Source organism: Eretmochelys imbricata, chromosome 3 (genome assembly GCF_965152235.1).
Source record: "Eretmochelys imbricata isolate rEreImb1 chromosome 3, rEreImb1.hap1, whole genome shotgun sequence".
Lineage (NCBI taxonomy): Eukaryota > Metazoa > Chordata > Testudines > Cheloniidae > Eretmochelys > Eretmochelys imbricata.
This window is the reverse complement of record NC_135574.1, coordinates 132,776,717-132,796,459: the sequence shown is the minus strand read 5'-3', so window position 1 is coordinate 132,796,459 and position 19,743 is coordinate 132,776,717. Positions and strand designations below refer to the sequence as shown.

Sequence of the window (19,743 nt, the reverse complement as noted above, 5' to 3'; positions counted from 1 at the left end):
ACTTCAAACTAGTAATATCAAGCTAGCTATAAAGTGACCCCCTTTCCTCACAGTGAGGATTTCCATTCTCGTTTCAGTGCTGGGCTTTTGCAAAATCCTCCTTGTGATCACTGAATTTCAAGTGATCTTGAAATGTTTGGTCTGGGGGACCAAAAATCTCTTTGATCAAATAGAGGAATCCAGATAACTCTAGGTAGTTTTCCCTCTTTACCATTGCTTTTCCTCAATAACAATCCAAGAATAGCTTGGTATGACTAGAAAAAGAAGAGAGGTAGCTTATCCCAGTTTGAGGCAACTTCTCTCTGCTTTTCATACAAATATGTTCAGTTATTATGACATTCAAATATGTGCTAACATACATCTTGTTTTAATTTCAGTGTTTTTATATTGCTTCCCTGCAATTTCTCTTCTTGGCCTTTTCCCTCAAATCAACACCTTCTGTATATATCTCTTGGAACAAATAGACATGTTACTTTTTGGTGGTTCTGGTAAGTAGCTTATTGTAGCCTGAGCTCATCTTTTATGCCCACAGCCGTAAATTAAGCTGGGTTGTACTGCATATTTTGAGGCCCCATTCGCACTACAGTTGAAACAGAGCTAGTGGCTGTCACGCAGTTACACATGGTTTCTTGCATATGGACAAGGATTTGTTCTGAGAACAGCAGTACTTAAACTGTGCGCTAGACTGTGAACCACTCCCACAGAAATGTTTTTAGACTGTCTGACATGATCTTTGGCAAAACTTAAATCCTTTTCCATATGAGAGAAAACACGTTAGAAGCATAGTGATTTCTGTCATCATTTCAAGCATAATGTGGATAAGCCCAAAAAGAGAGAGGGACTACTTAGTAGTTTTTTCCCCCCTGTAGCTCAAATAAGAAAAAAAGAATCAGATGGCTAAAACTACCATATGCGTCTGGGGTAGTTTTTCCTTAACTTCTTGACTCTTGAATAATGTAGCAGATCTGAGGGCAAAACATGTTGGGTGAAACCCTGACCCCACCAAAGTGAAGGGAAGTTTTGCTCCGATTTCCATGGAGCCAGAATTTCACCCGGTGAGAGTGCTACCAAATATGCTGACCGTCCCCCCTCCCCCCACGTTGTTTTTTATTTCAGAGGAATGCTGCAATGGAATTCAGCAGTATAAGGGTTAAAGCATTTTAAAGCAGCATCCTTCCTTTCCTCCTCTTCAAAAATGAAAAAAGGATAGGCGGCAATATTTTGGCAGGGCATATAAATATACAAAATGATGGACCTTTAGGGTGAAATCCTGGTCCCACTGAAGTCAATGGCAAAACTCGCATTGATTTAATGAGGCCAGAATTTCACCCTTAGACTCTTGAGGAGCTTGTTTAACTGATCAAAATATTGACGGCTTTCTTTGTACAAAGAAAGAGAATAACACTGAGATACAAGATTTCTATTAATTAAATTCTGGTTGAGCAAGTCCTTTTTTGTTTTGCTTTTGGTTGCAACTTGTTTCATCTAGAAAGTATAAAACGTTTGACGTCTGTATTTCAGCTGCTGCTGGATTGATATCTGCCCTATACAGTATTTCTCGAAGTTTTGTAGTTGTGATTGTACTGTATGCTTTCTGCTTCAATGCAGTGAAGGTAAGTGGAAATAACTGCGGTGGCAAAAGGGATTAACCATGCTTCAGGAGATACTCTAGTTTAGTGAGTGGCTTTAGGTCTAATTTGTCGTGCATCCATTTTATCAATTCTTATTTCCCCAAATAACTTAAAACATGGCTTGTAAATGTACTTTGTATAAGCTACTCTGTAATATTTAAATTTCTAAGTGAAATACTGGCATAAATGTTAACCTATCACCCATGACTTCATGGAACACTAGAGTCTGGCCATCCTACCTGAAATTGTTGCATTGTGTTTTCAATACAAAGGGCCAAAAGCAGCCGTGGCATAAATAGGCACGGTTCCCACCAAACTTCAGAGCGAGTTACTCCTGATCATGCCCATGTTGAATTTGGTCGAAATTCTTAACAAAGACTCTGCTTTCTTTAAAACAAAACCAAACCAAACTACGCACACACCCACACACACACCACAAAGCAACTTCCCTCCCCCTTTTCTAAATTACAACAGCATGCAGTACAGTTGCTCTAATTTTGAGCTTGTTATATGTTCTACACAACGTTGTTAGGCTACATGTACACTGCAAAAAAACCAAAACAAAACTGATGGCAGCGAGTCTCAAAGCCTGGGTCATCTGACTAAGGCTCACAGGGCTCAAAAAAGCAGTGTCCATGTTCCCACTCAGGCTGGAGCCTAGGCTCTGAAACCCGCCCTCTCAGTGGGTTTCAGAGCCTGAACTCCAGCCCAAGTGGGAATGTCTATACTGCTATTTTGCGCCCCATTGCATGAGCCTGAGTCAGTTGACCCAAACACTGAGACTCTCTGCCATTGGTGGTTTTTTTTTCTGATGTAAATGTACCCATAATTATGGTGGCTACTAACACTATACCATAATTAAAAATCTATCTACATTTTCATTGTTAAACCTATTTCTTGGTGGGAGGGGGCGGGGTTAATATAGGTCCATAATGAAATTTGGTCTACAAGGTCTAGAGTAATGAATTTATATAGGATATATATAATTTCTCTAATACTACACAGCCCCTGTCCTTCTCATTTGGCAATGCTTCAGCTGCAAAAGTAGAGGAAAATAGATGTTTTAATTTTTTTTTGTCATTTTGTGCTTGGTATAAGTTAATTTTTTATGATCAGATCGTGTGTGTCCTCGGTAATTTTTGGTGTGTCATTTAAACAAACGAACATTGGAGGTGAAATCCTGGTTCCATTTAACTCAGTGGCAAAATTCTGGTTGACCTCAGGATTTCACCCTAGATCTCGTGAGGTAAAAATGAACTCTCTTTCCTTAATGTTTTTTATAGTACTTTTTATAGTTGGGAGGAGGGTTGGGTCGGAGCCATGTGCAGAGAGAGGATTTTGAGGCACCAATTAGCAGGAAACTGGTCATGTGTGGAGGGGCCCTTTTGAGGATGGAAGTTGTTGTAGGTGTCTGGGAAAGGGTCAGGTCTCTTATGAAGATGGAAAAGGAAGGATCGGTAGGGTAGGGGAGAGTTAGGGAGGCTGTGAGGTGGAGTGTTTAAAAATAGTTTTTGTAAATAACATAAAGGAAAAGCCTTTGAAAATATTTTCCCTTTTATACAACTCTTTCTTTTTCAGCATATTAGTTTAAATTACAACATGCAGGTGGCTTTGCAGATGAGCAATCTTGCCCATGGGTTAAACTTCAAACTGCTTAGAAATATGCTTATAATGCCACCTTGAAGTTGGAGAGTGCTGTGAGAGATTTACAAGATATCTGCTGTAAATTACCCATGTTAAGTGCAGACTTTCTCTTCACACAGAAAAATTATACCTAATTTGAATTTTTATTGTACTGTTCTCTTGAAGATATTTATAAGCAGGATAATTTAAAGCATATAGAGATAACTCCACTTGCTTTGGCTCATAACCTGAGTCCACTAGGGTTTTAAAAGTCTCATACATCTTTCCTTTATACAACATGAAAGGAGTACTGGCATAAACCTCCCTTGTTCCCAAGTCTAACCTAAATCGTTTTGTCTCTTTAGGCAGTTACCTAGACTATTGTAAGGGAATGATTCTTCCACTCTTATTCATGAGTAGTACCTGACACTGTGAGTAACCCCACTGATTTCAGTGAGACTATTTGTGGAGGAAGGGTACTAATTCAACTTAAGGCAGCGCAGCAGAATGTGGTCCTAAACAGTGACCATTGTGAAATGTGTGCTTATGTCTGTGTCAGAAACAAAGTAGTATTTTTTGACAGGTAGTGGACTTGATTCTTGAGTCATACTGAAATCATTGGCATAACAGTGCACACTCACCTCTTGTGAGCGCCTCCTGTGATCTGGGTGCAAACCTGCATTTGCTCTCTTCAAGGTGCCTCCTGTCGGCTGTTGCCTCATCAGGTGGGTCTTAGTGGCTCATCCCTCTGGCTAAGTCACACAGTCAAGCACGTGAATGAACAAACAGGGCTTGTCGCTGTGTCCTTGGTAATGTCTGCAGCCCTGTCTCTGGGCTCAGTTCTCAGCCCCTTCTGGGCTAGCTTTAAGCCTGCCCATGCCCTGTTATAGAGCAGTGCCCCTGTTATTGAGCAGTGCTTCCTGGAGACTCTTCAAGTCCTGCCCTTCACTTGGGCTTCTAAATGAATCTTGTCCCCTTCTCAGGGCTTTGGCCACTCTGCCAGTGGGCAGTGGGGGGACCCAGGCATGCCACTACTCCGGGTCCCGACCCAGGGACACTATAAATAGCAGCCTGTGCTGCTTCCTGTAATACTGTAGTTGCTGCTGTTATTCCCAGGGCCACTTCCCATGTAGCCCCTTACCTCAGGGCTGAAGTTCTCTGGCTGGTCCCTGCTTGAGCAGGGTCTCTCTGAGGCCTTCCCGCCTGGAGAGTTTCACAGCCTTTCAAGTCCTCCTCACCCTTCTGGTCCCAGCCAGCAACTGATCTGCTCAGAACCTGCAGCTCCTTTTAACTGGGCCTGCTGCACTCTGATGAGCTGCTTCCCTGCAGCCTTTCTAGGCAGGCCAGGAGGACTCACCTTCACGTCTCCTTTTCTGGGATGTGGTGTGGTAGGTCCGTGAGGCCCTGAGCAGGGGGCCTCAAAGGGCCTGGTACAGCCCATCACAATTGTACACTAGAGACTGCAGCTCAGGCACCATAGAGTCTGGTTCACTAAGGTGTAGTTTCCAATGAATGAGGGAAAGTGATATTATTAAGCATGTGGTAATCTCAAAGACACAAATTATGAATTCCAAACTTGTCAGGTTTCAAAGCTATTATTTATTTATATTAAGGTAATGCCTAGGAAACCGCACTGAGGATCAAGGTCCCATTGTGCTAGGTACTGTGCATACCAATTACAAAGAAGACAGTGTGTGCCCCAGAACTTCATGTGGAACAAGATGCAACAAATGAATGACACAGATAGTTGGGGAGTATTTATCTTATATGTGTTATGTTATATGGCTAAGGAATTATAATAATACGTTTGATTTGACTAGACATATGGGGTAGTGATGACTGGGAGGGCAAGATAAGGAACAGAGCAGCTAGCAGAAGCAGAAGCAGAAACTGCAGTTCACCACTGGCTTAACCAATGCCAGAGTTCAAAATTCACTTTTTTGGGGGTCTCTTTTTATTTTTATTCAAATTTGTCAGAAGCAACAGAAAAAAATACATGTTGGGTATTTTTAATATATTATGGAGACAAAGAAATACAGCAGCCAAAAAGATATAGGATAGGAAAACATGATAGCTTGACCCAGAAACAGAAATTATGAGCATACAAAACATATTGCTCGTCTGAAACTCAAATCCATCAAATCTATACCTGTTTATTGGCAGGACGTCTTATATCTCAGCAGGTATAAACAGCAATGTGCTATTTCCTGAACTAAATTGAAAAACAGATATGTATCCTAGTGGCTTTCACTGTTTTCATTGGCAGATTATTGCTCATGCCAAACGCTCAGATGGAAAAAGACCTTCCAATGATATCAAACTTGAACCTCTCATTCCTTAAAAGCTTCTTGTGTCCTCATGTTTTTATATTATCCTGTAGAATGAATAGGTTCAGCCTTATTTTCCCTCTTTAGGTATTTGCATAAACAGACTTTTTCTGGCCCTTCTTTAAAAATTAAAGTGTGGATATTTTTATTTGTAACCACACTTTTAAAATATGAAAACTCCCAAATTGGAAATGTTTTAAAATAAAATTGCTATTTTAATTAGATTGATTATGACACTGTTCATTCTTTTCCTTAGTGCCTTGGTTTGAAGGATGAACAGTGAGTGCTAGCATAAACTAATACAGGTTATGCAAGTGTAAGAAATTGTGAAGAAAGTAGGTTGAGGAGGCTTTGTTAGACTGTTTGAGTTTTGAGAATAATCAAAGGATTAGAACGGTGATCAAACAAGGAGATTAGAGATGTGAGGTTGGTTAGCAGTAACCTACTGCTAGGTTAAGTTAGTTCTCATGCTGTTGATTGGACAACGCACAGCCGACAGAACATGTTATGTGACTTTATGAGGTGTCCTGAGCCAAATCCAGCATGTTATTGGGTAGGATAGCTGTGAGGGACAGGTGTTTGTCCAGCTCTTGTGTTTTATGCCTTCCGGGCGGGGGGAGGGGGGAGTGTCTTTGCCATCCTGCTTTCATTGGGTAAAAGTTGAAGGTGACTTTGCAGGGAGTTTGGGGCAAATAAACATACTACATTTGAGAGCATTGGCCAACTGTTTGAGAGACCAGAACTTGATTAGTTAGAAAATGGATCTCTTCATTTGATTTGAATTCATACCATTTGATGTTTTAATCATTCAGAGATGCTTCCTCTCAGTGGGGTCCAGCGTCTTTTCAATCTTGACAGAGAGAGGCCATGTTTCAGTCCCATAGGTCAGAATACTGACCATCAAAGTCTCTCTGCTTATCAGTGTAACTAATAGAAGTCAAATGGGTTTATGGAGAATAGATCTTGTCAAACTAATGATATTTTTCATGAGATTACAGATTTGGTTGATAAAGGGTATAGAGTTGACGTAATACACACAGACGTCTGTAACAGAGAAATCTTCGGTGAGCTTAAACACAAAAAGGAAAGTTACAAGAAGTGGACACTTGGACAGATGACTAGGGACAACGTCACAGACAATGTCATCTCTCAGACTGCTGCACTGGGCAGCACAGTATGGGGAGGAGGTGAGCAACCCTCAGTGGTGAAAGAACAGGTTAAGGACTAATTAGAAAAGCTGGACATGCACAAGTCCATGGGTCCGGATTTAATGCATCCGTCGGTGCTGAGGGAGTTGGCTGATGTGATTGCAGAGCCATTGGCCATTATCTTTGAAAACTCGTAGTGATCGGGGGAGGTCCCAGATAATTGGGAAAAAGGAAATATAGTGCCCATCTTTAAAAAAGGGAAGAAGGAGAATCTGGGGAATTATAGACCGGTCAGCCTCACTGCAGTCCCTGGAAAAATCATGGACTAGGTCCTGAAGGCATCTATTTTGAAGAACTTGGAGGAGAGGAAGGTGATCAGGAACAGTCAACACGGATTCACCAGGGCAGGTCCTGCCTGACCAACCCGATTGCCTTCTATGATGAGATAACTGGCTTTGTGAATATGGGGAAAGTGGTGGATCTGCTATATCTTGACTTTAGCAAAGCTTTTGATATGATCTCCCACAGTATTCTTAGCAGCAAGTTAAAAAAGTATGGATTGGATGAATGCACTATAAGGTGCATAGAAAGCTGGCTAGATCGTCGGGCTCAACGGGTAGTTATCAATGGCTTAATGTCTAGTTGGCAGCCGGTATCAAGCAGAGTACCCAAGGGGTGGGTCCTGGGGCCGATTTTGTTCAATGTCTTCATTAATGATCTGGATGATGGGATGGATTGCACCGTCAGCAAGCTCGCAGATCACACTAAGCTGGGGGGAGAGATAGATATGCTGGAGGGTAGGGATAGGGTCCAGAGGGACCTAGACAGATTGGAGGATTGGGCCAAAAGAAATCTGATGAGGTTCAACAAGGACAAGTGCTGAGTCCTGCACTTAGGACGGAAGAATCCCATGCACCGCTATAGGCTGGGGACCGACTGACTAAGCAGTAGTTCTGCAGAAAAGGACGTGGGGATTACAGTGGACAAGAAGCTAGATATGAGTCAACAGTGTGCCCTTGTTTCCAAGAAGGCTAACGGCATATTGGACTGTATTAATAGGAACATTGCCAGCTGATTGGGGGAAGTGATTATTCCCCTCTATTTGGCACTGGTGAGGCCACATCTGGAGTATTGCGTCCAGTTTTTGGCCCCCTGCTACAGAAAAGATGTGGATAAATTGGAGAGAGACCAGCGGCGGGCAACGAAAATTATTAGGGGGCTGGGGCACGTGACTTATGAGGAGAGGCTGAGGGAACTGGGCTTATTTAGTCTGCAAAAAAGAAGAGTGAGGGAGGATTTGATAGCAGCCTTCAACTACCTGAAGGGGGGTTCCAAAGAGGATGGAGCTAGGCTGTTCTCAGTGGTTGCAGATGACAGAACAAGGAGCAATGGTCTCAAGTTGCAGTGGTGGCAGTCTAGGTTGGATATTAGGAAAAACTATTTCACTTGGAGGGTGGTGAAGCACTTGCATGGGTTACCTAGGGAGGTGTTGGAATCTCCATACTTAGAGGTTTTTAAGGCCCGGCTTGACAAAGCCCTGGCTAGGATGATTTAGTTGGGGTTGGTCCTGCTTTGAGCAGGGGGTTGGACTAGATGACCTCCTGAGGTCTCTCCCAACCCTAATCTTCTATGATTCTGTCAGGGTGTTTGACTTGGTACCACATGACATTTTGATTAAAAAACTAGAATAGTATAAAATTCAGATGGCAGACATTAAATAATTAAAAACTGGCTAACTGATAATGCTCAAAATGTAGTTGTAAGTGAGGAATAGTCATCAAGCAGGTGTATTTCCAGTGGGGTCCCAGAGGGATCGACTCTTGGCACTGCTGTTTAACACTTTTGTCAATTACCTGGAAGAAAACATAAACTCATCACTGATAAAGTTTGTAGATGACACAAAAATTGGAGGAAAGATAAATTATGAAGAGGACAGGTTACTGATTGAGTGATCTGCTTGGTAAAATGGACACAAATGAACAATATGTGTTTAAAATTTACACATTTATATTTACTTGCTTTGGGAACAAAGAATGTCGGCCACACTTACAGGAGGGGGGCTCTGTCCTGGGAAGCAGTAACTCTGAAAAACATGTGGGGCTTGTGGTGGATAATCAGCTGAACATGACCTGCTAAAGTGATGCTGTGGCCAAAAGAGTTAATATAATCCTGGGATTCATAAACAGGGGAATCTCGAGCAAGTGTGGAGAGGTTCTTTTAACTGCATTTGGCACTGGTGCGACCATTGCTGGAATACTGTGTCCAGTTCTGGCATGCACCGTTCAAGAAGGGTGTTGATAAATTGGAGAGGGTTCAGAGAAGACCCACTCAGAATGATTGGATAGGGATAGATAATAAGTAAATATCATAATGCCACTATACTGAATACTGTGTGCAGTTCTGGTCTCTCTCAAAAAAGATATATTAGAAATGGAAAAGTACAGAGAAGGGTAAGAGAAATGACTTCCTTATGAGGAGAAATTAAAAAGAGAGGGACTGTTCTGCTTGGAAAAGAGATGACTAAGGGGAGAATATGATAGAAGTCTATAAATTCATGCATTGGGTGGAAAAAGGAATAAGGAAGCATTATTTAACGCTACACATAACACAAGAACCAGGGGTCACCAAATGAAATTAATAGGCAGAAGATTTAAAACAAACAAAGGAAACACTTCTTCACACAACTCACAGTGAACCTGTGAAATTTGTTGCCAGGGGATGTTGTGAAGGCAAAACTATAACTGGATTTTAAAAAAGAATTAGATAAGTTCATGGAGGATAGGTCCATCAGTGTCTATTAGCCAAGATGGTCAGGGATGCAACCCTATGCTCTGGGTGTCCCTAAGCCTCTGACTGCCAGATGCTGGGAGTGGATGACTGGAGATGGGTCACTGGATGATTGCCCTGTTATGTTCATTCCCTTTGAAGCATCTGGCATTGGCCACTGTCAGAAGACAGGACGGACCATATAGTCTAAATGGTCTCCCCATTAAGTCCATTCTTCCTGCGTTCCCATTGGCCGGGAACGGCGAACTGGTGCCGCTGGGAGCAGCCTTGCCTGCAGACGGTCAATGTAAACAAACTGTCTTGCAGCCCACCAGCGGATTACCCTGATGGGCCACAGGTTGCCCATCACTGCCTTATAGCAATAGACTGAAACAGCTCAATCTATTTAGCTTAACAAAGAGAAGGTTAAGGGTGAGTTGGTTATAGTATATAAGTACCTACATGGGGATAAATATTTAATAATGGGCTCTTCAGTCTAGCAGAGAAAGGCATAACATGATCCAATGGCTGGAAGTTGAAACTAGATAAATTCAGACTGGAAATAAGATGTGAATTTTTGACAGTGAGGGTAATTAACTGCTGGAACAATTTACCAAGGGTCATTGTGGATTTTCTGTCAATACTGGATATTTTAAAAAACACATGCTGTAGCAATTGTTTTGGGGAAGTTCTATGGCTTGTGTTATACAGGGGGTCAGACTCAGTGATCACAGTGTCCCTCCTGGTCTTGGAATCTATGAATCAGGGTGTTTGGGTTACAAAATATGTTCTTGATGAGGCATCCGTTTACTGACAATGCTTTTGCAGTGAGGGCTTCAACTTCTTTTCTAGTGCTGTCCATATTATTAACAAAGAGCTGAGGTAGGTGAAATCACTGACCACCTCAACTGTGTGGTCACTCACCAAGATACGAGAGCCTGCAAAGTGTGTGAAATTGCTGACTGAAAGTATTTTGGTTTTACCCCAATTAATTTTCAGGCTGACTTTTACCACTGAGCTTTCCAGGGCTTTAAGTGCCACGGTTAGCTCATCCATTGATTTGACAACTAGTACTATGTTGTCAGCAAAATCGATATTGTTAACTTTCTTATCAAGACATATGCCTAAAATGCATTTACTTAGAGTTTGGTCAAGCGCATAGTCTATGACAGCATTGAAGAGTTCTGGGGTGGCAGTGCATGCTTTTTGGATGCCCAACTGAATTTGGAAGCCGTGGTTCTTTTCCTGTTTACAAGAACTTGAGGAGTCGTCATATAGAAGATGGATCATTCTATACAACTTGTCAGGGAGGCCTGCGAGTTTCGGTCAAAACAATTCCCTGTCAACAGAGTCAAATGTGACCTGGATATCCACAAATGCTTGTGAACACGGCACTTGAATTCTCGTGCCTTGTCAATAAGCTGGCGCACTGTGAACATTTACTCCATTGTAGAATGACTTTGAGTGAAGTCTTCTCTTGCTCTTTAAGGTATCAGTGGCTTGGGCCAACAAGACAGAAGCAAAAACTTTCTCCAGGACAGATAGAAGAGTAATGTTGCAATAGTTATGACAGTCTCATTTGCTGCCTTTACATTTGCAAAGTGGTAAAATAAGGCCTTTTTGCCAGCTGGACAGGACCGACTCTGTTCTTCAGATGAAATCGAACAACATCTGCAGCCACAAAAGAATAGCTTGTCCAGCACTTTTTTACAGTTCTGCAGGAATTCTACAGATTCCTGCTGCCTTAATTCCCTTATGCTTCTTTGCAGCTCTGTGGATTTCATGGACAATGAATTTGCCAGGATCATTTTGTGTGAAATGAGTCAACATAGTAGCAGCCTGTGATGGTCTTGGCTTGTGGAGAGTGTTGCCTAGTGGTGAGGGCTTAGGCCCTCAGTGTGGAGGGAGGGCAGTTTTGGTGTGGAAGTGTTTGCCCTCCCACTCCATCAGCCTCCAGCCCAGGGCCCTGTGAAGGCAACAGAAGGGTTTGACACCAGGAGTACCTTCAGGCTGCCCTCCCTAGGCCACTGCCTATTACCCTGCTATTGTCCAAAGTTCACAGTCTATCATGGGAGGCTCTGAAGGGGGTCAGCTCACTGTGGGCATAGCTGTGAAGGGTGGTACTGCTCTCTCTCTCTCTCTTTCGGAGCAGCAGCTTCCTCCTCTCATGCCTTGACCCTCCAGCTAGGTCAGTGCTGAGTCTCTCCCCTTCAAGGGTAGTCCATAAATAAAACAGAGGGAATCATCACAAATAAAATGAGTTAGTAGATGAGAGGGGGAAATGCCTCCCTCTCTGGATATAACAGAAGCAGGTCCTCCTTTCTCTCAGGGAGGGCACATCAGGCAGTTGTTGAGAAAGAGATCCTGCCATCCCTCAGCCCTTTTCTTGGGAGCTGCAAAGTAAAGGTCCTTTCTCTTCCCTGGTCTGCCCACAAATGAGCCATTCTGCTCCCCTTTAATGCCTCTTCCAGTCTGTGCATCTCTTGCAGGTGTGATGGGTTGGGGCTGGCTGAGCCAGAAGAAGCTTCTCAACACCTTGTTGCCCAGTCTGGGGTTTCAATACCCATCACACAGCCTTAATATCAGGATCCAAAGAAATTGGGGGTGCATCTGGCAGCTGAGTGACATGGTCCTTCCAGTATGCCGTGGACTCTTCTGCATTGATTAGCTGACCTGAACTAGAATATACCACACTGAATGAATGACCTTTATCATCAGTTAGGTTACGCAAGTGTTTATACAAGGGGGCGACATCATTAATGGCAGAAGCTTCCTCGAGTGCAATAACTTCGGCTTCCATAAAAACTTTGTGGTCAGAGTATAATGCCTTGTCATTATTATTATTTATTTTTTGCTACAAGCAAAAGAGGTAAAGCCAGAGAAGCTGCCTCAAGAAGAAAGCGAAGGTCAGAGAAGATATACTTTAGCCAAACATATAAATTATTGGTCTCAATACAGGAGTAACTGGATGAAGTTCTGTAGCCTGTGTTATACAGGAGATCAGACTAGAACTAGATGACTTAATGGTCCCTTCTGGCCTTTAAATCTATGAATCAATGAAAGAATGGGTGCCAAGTCTTAATCAGTGAACAAATATTGGTCTTGTCACAGTGGAGGGCATATATATACATAAGATTATTCAAACAGCAATGTTAACACCATGTTTTGTGTTTGAGGCACTTTTTAAAAAGCATACGCTGCCATATAATTTTCAATTTTAGTATGAAGAGCAAGAAGTTACATTCCACATTTATGAACTTATGTTCTTGAGACAATGCAAGTGACCTCCATTTTTCCATTCTGTAATAACAGAAAACATTTATGTATCCAGAACAATAACTCAGTGGCAGTCACATTTCAGCATTGTTTTAGTTAGGCTGTAAGGATAATTTCACATGGATTCCTTGTGCTGTAATTGTAAAAGTTCACTTTGAGAGCACCATGAGAATTCAACAATTCATTTTGTATTCTTCGTTTTAACCAAATACTCAAAAACCTTCTTCCACTTGTCAGTCAACTTTTCTGAAAAAAATTATTGGATAATATTTTAGCTCTTCTGCAAATAATTTCTCTGTTGGTTCTCTCAGTGAGAGGTGGAAGTATGTGGCTTCATGTGTCCATCACTTCAGAACTTTTTTTGCATGTTATAAAGAATAGGAGTTACATCATTTGTGTTGCAGCTAACCTGATTTTTCCTTTTATTTCCCAAATGTTCAGTAAACAGTAACAAAAAAAAATGTTCAGAGTAATTGGTCACACCTAAAGTCATAATATGAAAAATCTCCGAAAAGGAATAACAGGAATTCAAGGCCCTAATCCTGCAAGATGTTCCACACTAGCTGACCCCAGTATGGATCCCTATTGAATGTTTTTTTAACCATTATTATATAATAATTGATATGCCTTGGATCAATCAGCAGAAAAGTTAATGAGGGGAGCAAGATTTTGAGTCATAATGTTCTTTTTGACACACTTGGCGTACAGAAGCCACCAAGTGGAGTGGTGGTTCTAAGTGACCTTGAATAATTTTTAAAAAAACTTGTAATGCCCCAAACATACAGAGTTCATTAGCTAGGGAAAATTTTATTTTGGTTATAACCTTCACCTGCTGCACAATATCTTTCCATAAATCTTATACCATGTGACACTTCCACATCATGTGAGCAAAATGACACCAGCTGCCTATCTCAGCTTTATATTTCAGAGTACTGTATATTAATTTGATTGATTTTACGGGGTGAGAACATAAATGTCACAGTCCATAGATTGCTAATACTTGTTTTTGTTGCCTGGTTACAAGGACATTTTCTTTTATTCCTCCTCACCATCACTTAGCTATATCATTCTGCAAGGCATCATTCCAATTCTTTCTGGCTTTTATTAATTTACTTTTTTAGCTATGGCTCCTATAAAATTAAGTAGCCTAGGTAGGGTTTCTTTTGGTCATTCCTTTCATTAGTGTATCTAACAGCATCAATTATAGAGCTTTCTCTTTCTCTTTTGAAGTGGTTGGTAACTTGTTTACTTTTGAAAGTATGAACGTTCCCTTCAGCCTGTCTTTGTTTCTGCTCTACATGTTAGTTCTGTAAGCATCAACAGAAATTGAGAGTCCTACTAACCATCCTAGAACCCAGTCTATGAAGAGGTTCTTCCTCTATTTCCTGGAGGAGGTGTTTTTATTCTCGGATATTGGATTCATCAGTTTGGAGATGCAGAGCCAAATTCACCAATGTGGAATCTGATTGATCTGAATGGGACTGCATGATTTGTTGACGTTTTCTGCCCTCTTGAGCTGTTCTCTGGCTTGTGCCCAAATATTTAAGGATTCTCTTTTAAACCCTCAGGTGTATCTTCCTGTTTCCCCACAATTATTCAGAGTGCTGGGTTTAGCAGTGTGTCACTTTTCGTCTTTACCATTCTAATTGGTTACCTTTCTGCAACCAGTCCGTCCGCATTCTGTTTTGAGGAATAATAATACCCCATGAAATATTTTGGAATCACCGGATTCCTCTCTTCTGTGTTGTTCCCGCTGTGGTAGGCAGACCTCAAAATTGATGCAAAAATGATTATAACTTATTTTTTTAAACATTAGGTCCATTACAAACTCACTTGCGCTTTTACTGAATACTAAGATATAGCTACAAGTATGTTATAGCCAGGCTGCGAGAAAATGTAACACGATCTGTCTATGTTTTAGTTAGTTATGTTCTTCTTCGAGTGATTGTTCATGTGCACTCCAATAGGTGTGTGCGAGTGCCACATGCACAATCGCCGGACGCTTTTCCCTAGCGGTACCCGTCGTGTCGGCTGTGGAGACCCCTAGCGTGGCGCCTTCATGGTGGTGTATATATGTCTCTGCGAACCCACCGCCTGCTCAGTTCCTTCTCACCACCCGTGATGGTCGTTGCAACAGCTTAGTCTCTTGCTTTTGCAAGTGCCTTATCGAGTGGTTCCCTTGTTTCTGTGTAAATAGTTGTTAGTTAGTTGTTAATAGTTGTAAATTAGTTTAGCTTACTTCCCCCCGTTTTATTCTCCCTGGCGCCGGGGCATGCCTCGGTTGCAGGGGTTTAAAGCATGCGAGAGGTGTGCAAAACCTATGCCAACAAGTGATCCGCACGCCGCCTGTCTCAAGTGCCTCGGGGAGGGCCATCAGACAGATAAGTGCCCTATTTGCAGGAGCTTCAGACCCAGGACTAAGAGGGAGCAGGACTATCGCCTGAAGCTCCTCTTGATGGAGTCAGCCCTTCAGCCACAGCCTGAGCCAACACCAGCATCTTCGGCGCTTAGCGCACCGGCCTCAGTGCGGGATGTCCCGGCACCGAGGAAGGACTCCACCAGGGAGCACCGGCACCGCTCTCCGGCCCAGAAGGCCAGTGCTTCGCGGCAGCACCGTTCACAGCCCCCAGTGCTGCATAAGAAAAAGAAACTAGACTGGGGACATTCCCCTGTCAGGAAGCTGAGGGGGGATTCCAGTGGGGTGCGTCCTCTGGCAGGACACCCTTGGTCTGGTCCCCAAGAACCAGCGCCGTTGACTCTGGCCCCAGTCACAGAGCCGTTGAGTCTGGCGAGAACGAACTCTCCTACCTGTGACGATTTAGAGAAAGAGCTTGACCTCCCCTCCACTCCGGACACATATGAAGTGGCTCGAGACCTCATTGATACGACAGCGCAGTACCTGGCTCCGCAGGTATGGGGCCCGGCCTCGCGAACTCAGGCACCACCCGTAGCACCGGCGACAGCACCGACTGTGGCGTCATGCCTGGCACCGCGGGCGATTACGACACCAGTCATGACACCGATGGCAATGGCGGCAATGTTGGCGGCGGTGATGGTGGCGCCGCCGTTGATTCATTATCGGGGGAAGCCCATGATGTTGAGGCGCCGATCTCCATCTCCCCGGTACTGCTCCCCGGCACCGTCGGGCTCTGCTCCCCCGTGGTCGAGTACAGAATACTCGTCAGAGTCAGACGCAGAATTGTCTGTGTCCCGACGCAGCCACTCCTGGTCCCGGCACCGATCCCAGCACTGTAGGCCGGCGGAACAACCGACACCAGTCGACACTTGGCCACCCCAGTGGAAGAGACCAGTGCAATGGCCTTTTTGGACATCCTGGGCCTACCACCAGGGTCAAGGTCAGGGATCTAGGCCGGTATCGGTGGCCCCCTGTGCCCCTCCATCAGCGACGTTGATGGCATGCTACACCCCTAGGGCCCCTGAGGATCCTTTACAGGACAGGGCTGTTGAGCGGCCACAAACAAGCACGGCCCCTCCTCTACCGATGTCAGTGGCACCTGAACCTCCGGTCGCGGGGTCCTCCAAGGTACCTGGCCCAGCCTCCAGAGAACCCAAGGGGCAGGAAGACCCAGTCCTGGGAACCTCTTCCTCCTCTTCGCCGGATGAGGCGGTGGTGGGCACCTCCACCACTCTACCACCAATGGGTACCAAAGGCCACCAGGACCTGCTTAGGAGGGTAGCAGTTAACCTCAACCGCCAGGCAGAGGAGGTTATGGAGGACTCAGATCTGATGGTGGACATCCTCACCCCTGAGGGTCCTTCCAGAGTAACTTTGCCCCTCATAAGGACAATTCAGAACACCACGAAGGTGCTCTTGCAAACCCCGGCCTCTATACCACCAAGAGCTAAAGGGGTCGAGAGACGCTACTTTGTGCCGCAAATGGGCTATGAGCACCTGTTTACCCACCCCCAACTGGGGACTCTGGTGGTTGATACGGCAAACTACAAGGAGCGGCAGGGTCAACCAGGCCCCACACCTAAGTCACGTGACGCCAAGAAGCTGGATCTCTTTGGCCGTAAAATCTATTTGACTGGGAGGCTCCAGCTTCGGGTAGCGACTCAGCAGGCAGAGCTTAGCTGATACGCTTTTAATTTCTGGAACTCACTGGCTAAATTCCAGGAGTTAATCCCAGCTGATTCTCACAGGGAGTTCGGTGCGCTCCTTGAGGAGGGTAGAGTTGTGTCTAGGACCGCTCTCCAGGCAGCCTTGGATGCAGCGGACTCTGTGGCTAGAACCATGGTCACTGCCATCACTGTGAGGCGCAGTGTGTGGCTTCAGGTTTCGGGGATCACACCTGAGGCCCAAAACACAACACAGGACCTCCCCTTTGACTGTGAGGGCCTGTTTGCTCAAAATAAGGACACACGCCTGCACAGCCTGAAGGACTCGTGGGCGACACTGAAGTCTCTCGGGCTGCACACCCCAGCACCTCAGAGAAAGCTCTTTAGACCTCAGTCCGCGTACCGTTTCTACCCAGGGCACCCTAGGCGGGATCCACCTAGGAGGAGGGGCAGAAATAACAGGAGGCGCCCATCGCAATCCTCCTTGAGCCAAGGCCAGGGTTCAACCAAACAGTCCCCTGGCCCCAAGCCCAACTTTTGAAGATGCGCATGAGGATGGCGACCCAGTTGCCTTCTTGGATCGTTCCCCCCCTTTGTGAATCGACTCTCCCGCTTCTACTGGCTTGGTCTCAGATCACGTCAGACCGCTGGGTCCTCAGCATGGTGGGGGTGGAATATTCTATCCAATTCTGTTCCCTCCCGCCCTCCCATCCCCCTTCCCTGTCCCTCTTCAGGAACCCCTCTCACGAGCAACTCCTTTTACAAGAGGTACAATCACTCCTAGCTCTAAGGGCAATAAAGGAGGTTCCTCAGGAATTCAGGGGCAAGGGGTACTACTCCCGCTATTTCCTCATCCCCAAGGCCAAGGGTGGGCTTCGGCCTATTCTGGACCTACGAGACCTCAACACATACATGAAAAAGGTGAAGTTTTGCATGGTCTCTCTATCCGCCATCATTCCTTCCCTGGATCTGGGAGACTGGTACGCTGCCCTCAACTTGAAGGACACGTACTTTCACATTGCTATTATTCCAGCCCACAGACGCTTTCTCAGATTCGTGGTCAGTGGCCAGCACTACCAGTTCAAGGTGCTCCCATTTGGCCTTTCCCCCAGTGGCCCCCCGGATGTTCACCAAGTGTATGATGGTAGTGGCGGCCTTCCTCTGCAGGTGCCAGGTGCAGGTGTTCCCGTATTTGGACAACTGACTCATCAAGGCCAAGTCCCAAGCACAGGTGGTGGAGCACATATCCCTGGCCTGGGCTACGTTTCACAGGTTGGGACTTGAATTGAACGAGCCCAAGTCCATATTGACCCCCCCACAAAGAATAGAGTTCATTGGCCCTTGCTTGGATTCCACACGCGCAAGGGTGTTCCTTCCGGAACTGCATTTCAAAGCGTTCACGGACATTATCCAGACCCTTCTCTGCTTCCCCACAACTACGGCCAGGAATTGTATGAGACTACTGGGGCACATGGCGGGCTGTACATACATGGTACAGCATGCCAGGCTGCGCCTTTGGCCCCTCCAGACGTGGTTAGCGCAGGTGCACAGACCGGGCAGGGACCTATTGGACTCCATAGTGACCCTCCCACCTCAGATTGTCCACTGTCTCCAATGGTGGCTGCAACCACAGCTGGTTTGTGTGGGAGTACCCTTTGCAAAACCTCAACCCATGCTTTCCCTTGTCACAGGCGCCTCGGCGCTCGGTTGGGGAGCACATCTGGACAACGTCAGAACCCAGGGCCTCTGGTCCCATGCAGAGCTAATGTGAGGGAGCTCAGGGTGGTTCGCCTGGCATGCCAAGCATTTCAGGCCTGTCTTCAGGGCATATGCGTATCAGTGCTCATGGACAATAGTGCAGCGATGTTCTGTATAAACAAACAGGATGGTGCTTGTTCCTCTCCCCTCTGTTGGGAAGCCCTTGCGCTCTGGGACTTTTGTATCACCCACTCCATACACCTGCAGGCGTTGCACCTTCTGGGGGTGCAGAACGAGCTGACAGACGGCCTCAGTCACTCGTTCCATGGACACGAGTGGTCCCTCAGGCCGGATGTTGCTCACTCAATTTTCCAGAGCAGGGGGCTCTCCCCCTGTTCACGATGCGGAGCAACAGGAAGTGCCAGAGATTTTGCTCCTTCCTGAACCGCAGCCCAGGCTCCACCGCAGACGCCTTTCATCTGTCATGGACAGATCACCTGCTGTACACGTTCCTGCCATTCCCCCTCATACACTTGTCAGGACACGGCTTCCTTAATCTTCATAGTGCCAGCGTGGCCCCGCCAGCACTGGTTCACCATGTTACTGAACCTCTCAGTGGACAGACCAGTAGCGCTCCTTCTCTGTCCACCCGTAATTTCACAGGACCACAGCCGTCTACAGCACCCCAACCTGGAGTCACTCCACCTCATGGCGTGGAAGCTCCATGGCTGAACCCTCTTGAGCTTCAGTGCTCGCACTCGGTTAGGGAGGTCCTGCTGGGGAGTAGGAAACCCTCCACTTGAGCCACGTACCTGGCTAAGTGGAAGCGTTTCTCCATTTGGTCTCAACAAAGGGGAACTGAGCCACAATCAGCCCCAATTCCCCTTATTTTGGACTATCTTTTAGATCTCAAGCACCAATGATTAGCAATATCATCCCTAAGGGTATACCTTGCGGCCATTTTGGCCTTCCACCCGGGAACGAGGGGGGATCAGGGTTTGGTAATCCCATGGTGAGCAGGTTTCTTAAGGGCTCGACAGACTTTATCCTCCAGTACCTCGGCTCGTTCCCCTCCCCCAGGAACTCAACCTGGTCCTATCCTCTCTCATGGGGCCCCCCTTTGAGCCCATGGCTACTTGCTCTCTCTCCTACCTTTCTTGGAAGGTGGCTTTCGTGGTGGTTATACCCTCTGCT

The 19,743-nt window shown here is 45.4% G+C and overlaps 1 protein-coding gene across 2 annotated transcripts in view; it reads left to right on the top strand.

Moving 5' to 3' along the window:
- PCNX2 (pecanex 2) overlaps nucleotides 1-19,743 on the top strand; it is a 221,267-nt gene that overhangs the window by 67,415 nt on the left and 134,109 nt on the right. For both annotated transcript variants that reach the window (XM_077813415.1, XM_077813416.1), the window contains exons 14-15: nucleotides 378-488; nucleotides 1,522-1,613. In XM_077813415.1, coding sequence (XP_077669541.1) covers nucleotides 378-488; nucleotides 1,522-1,613 — 203 coding nt within the window. The remainder of the gene's footprint in view (nucleotides 1-377; nucleotides 489-1,521; nucleotides 1,614-19,743) is intronic.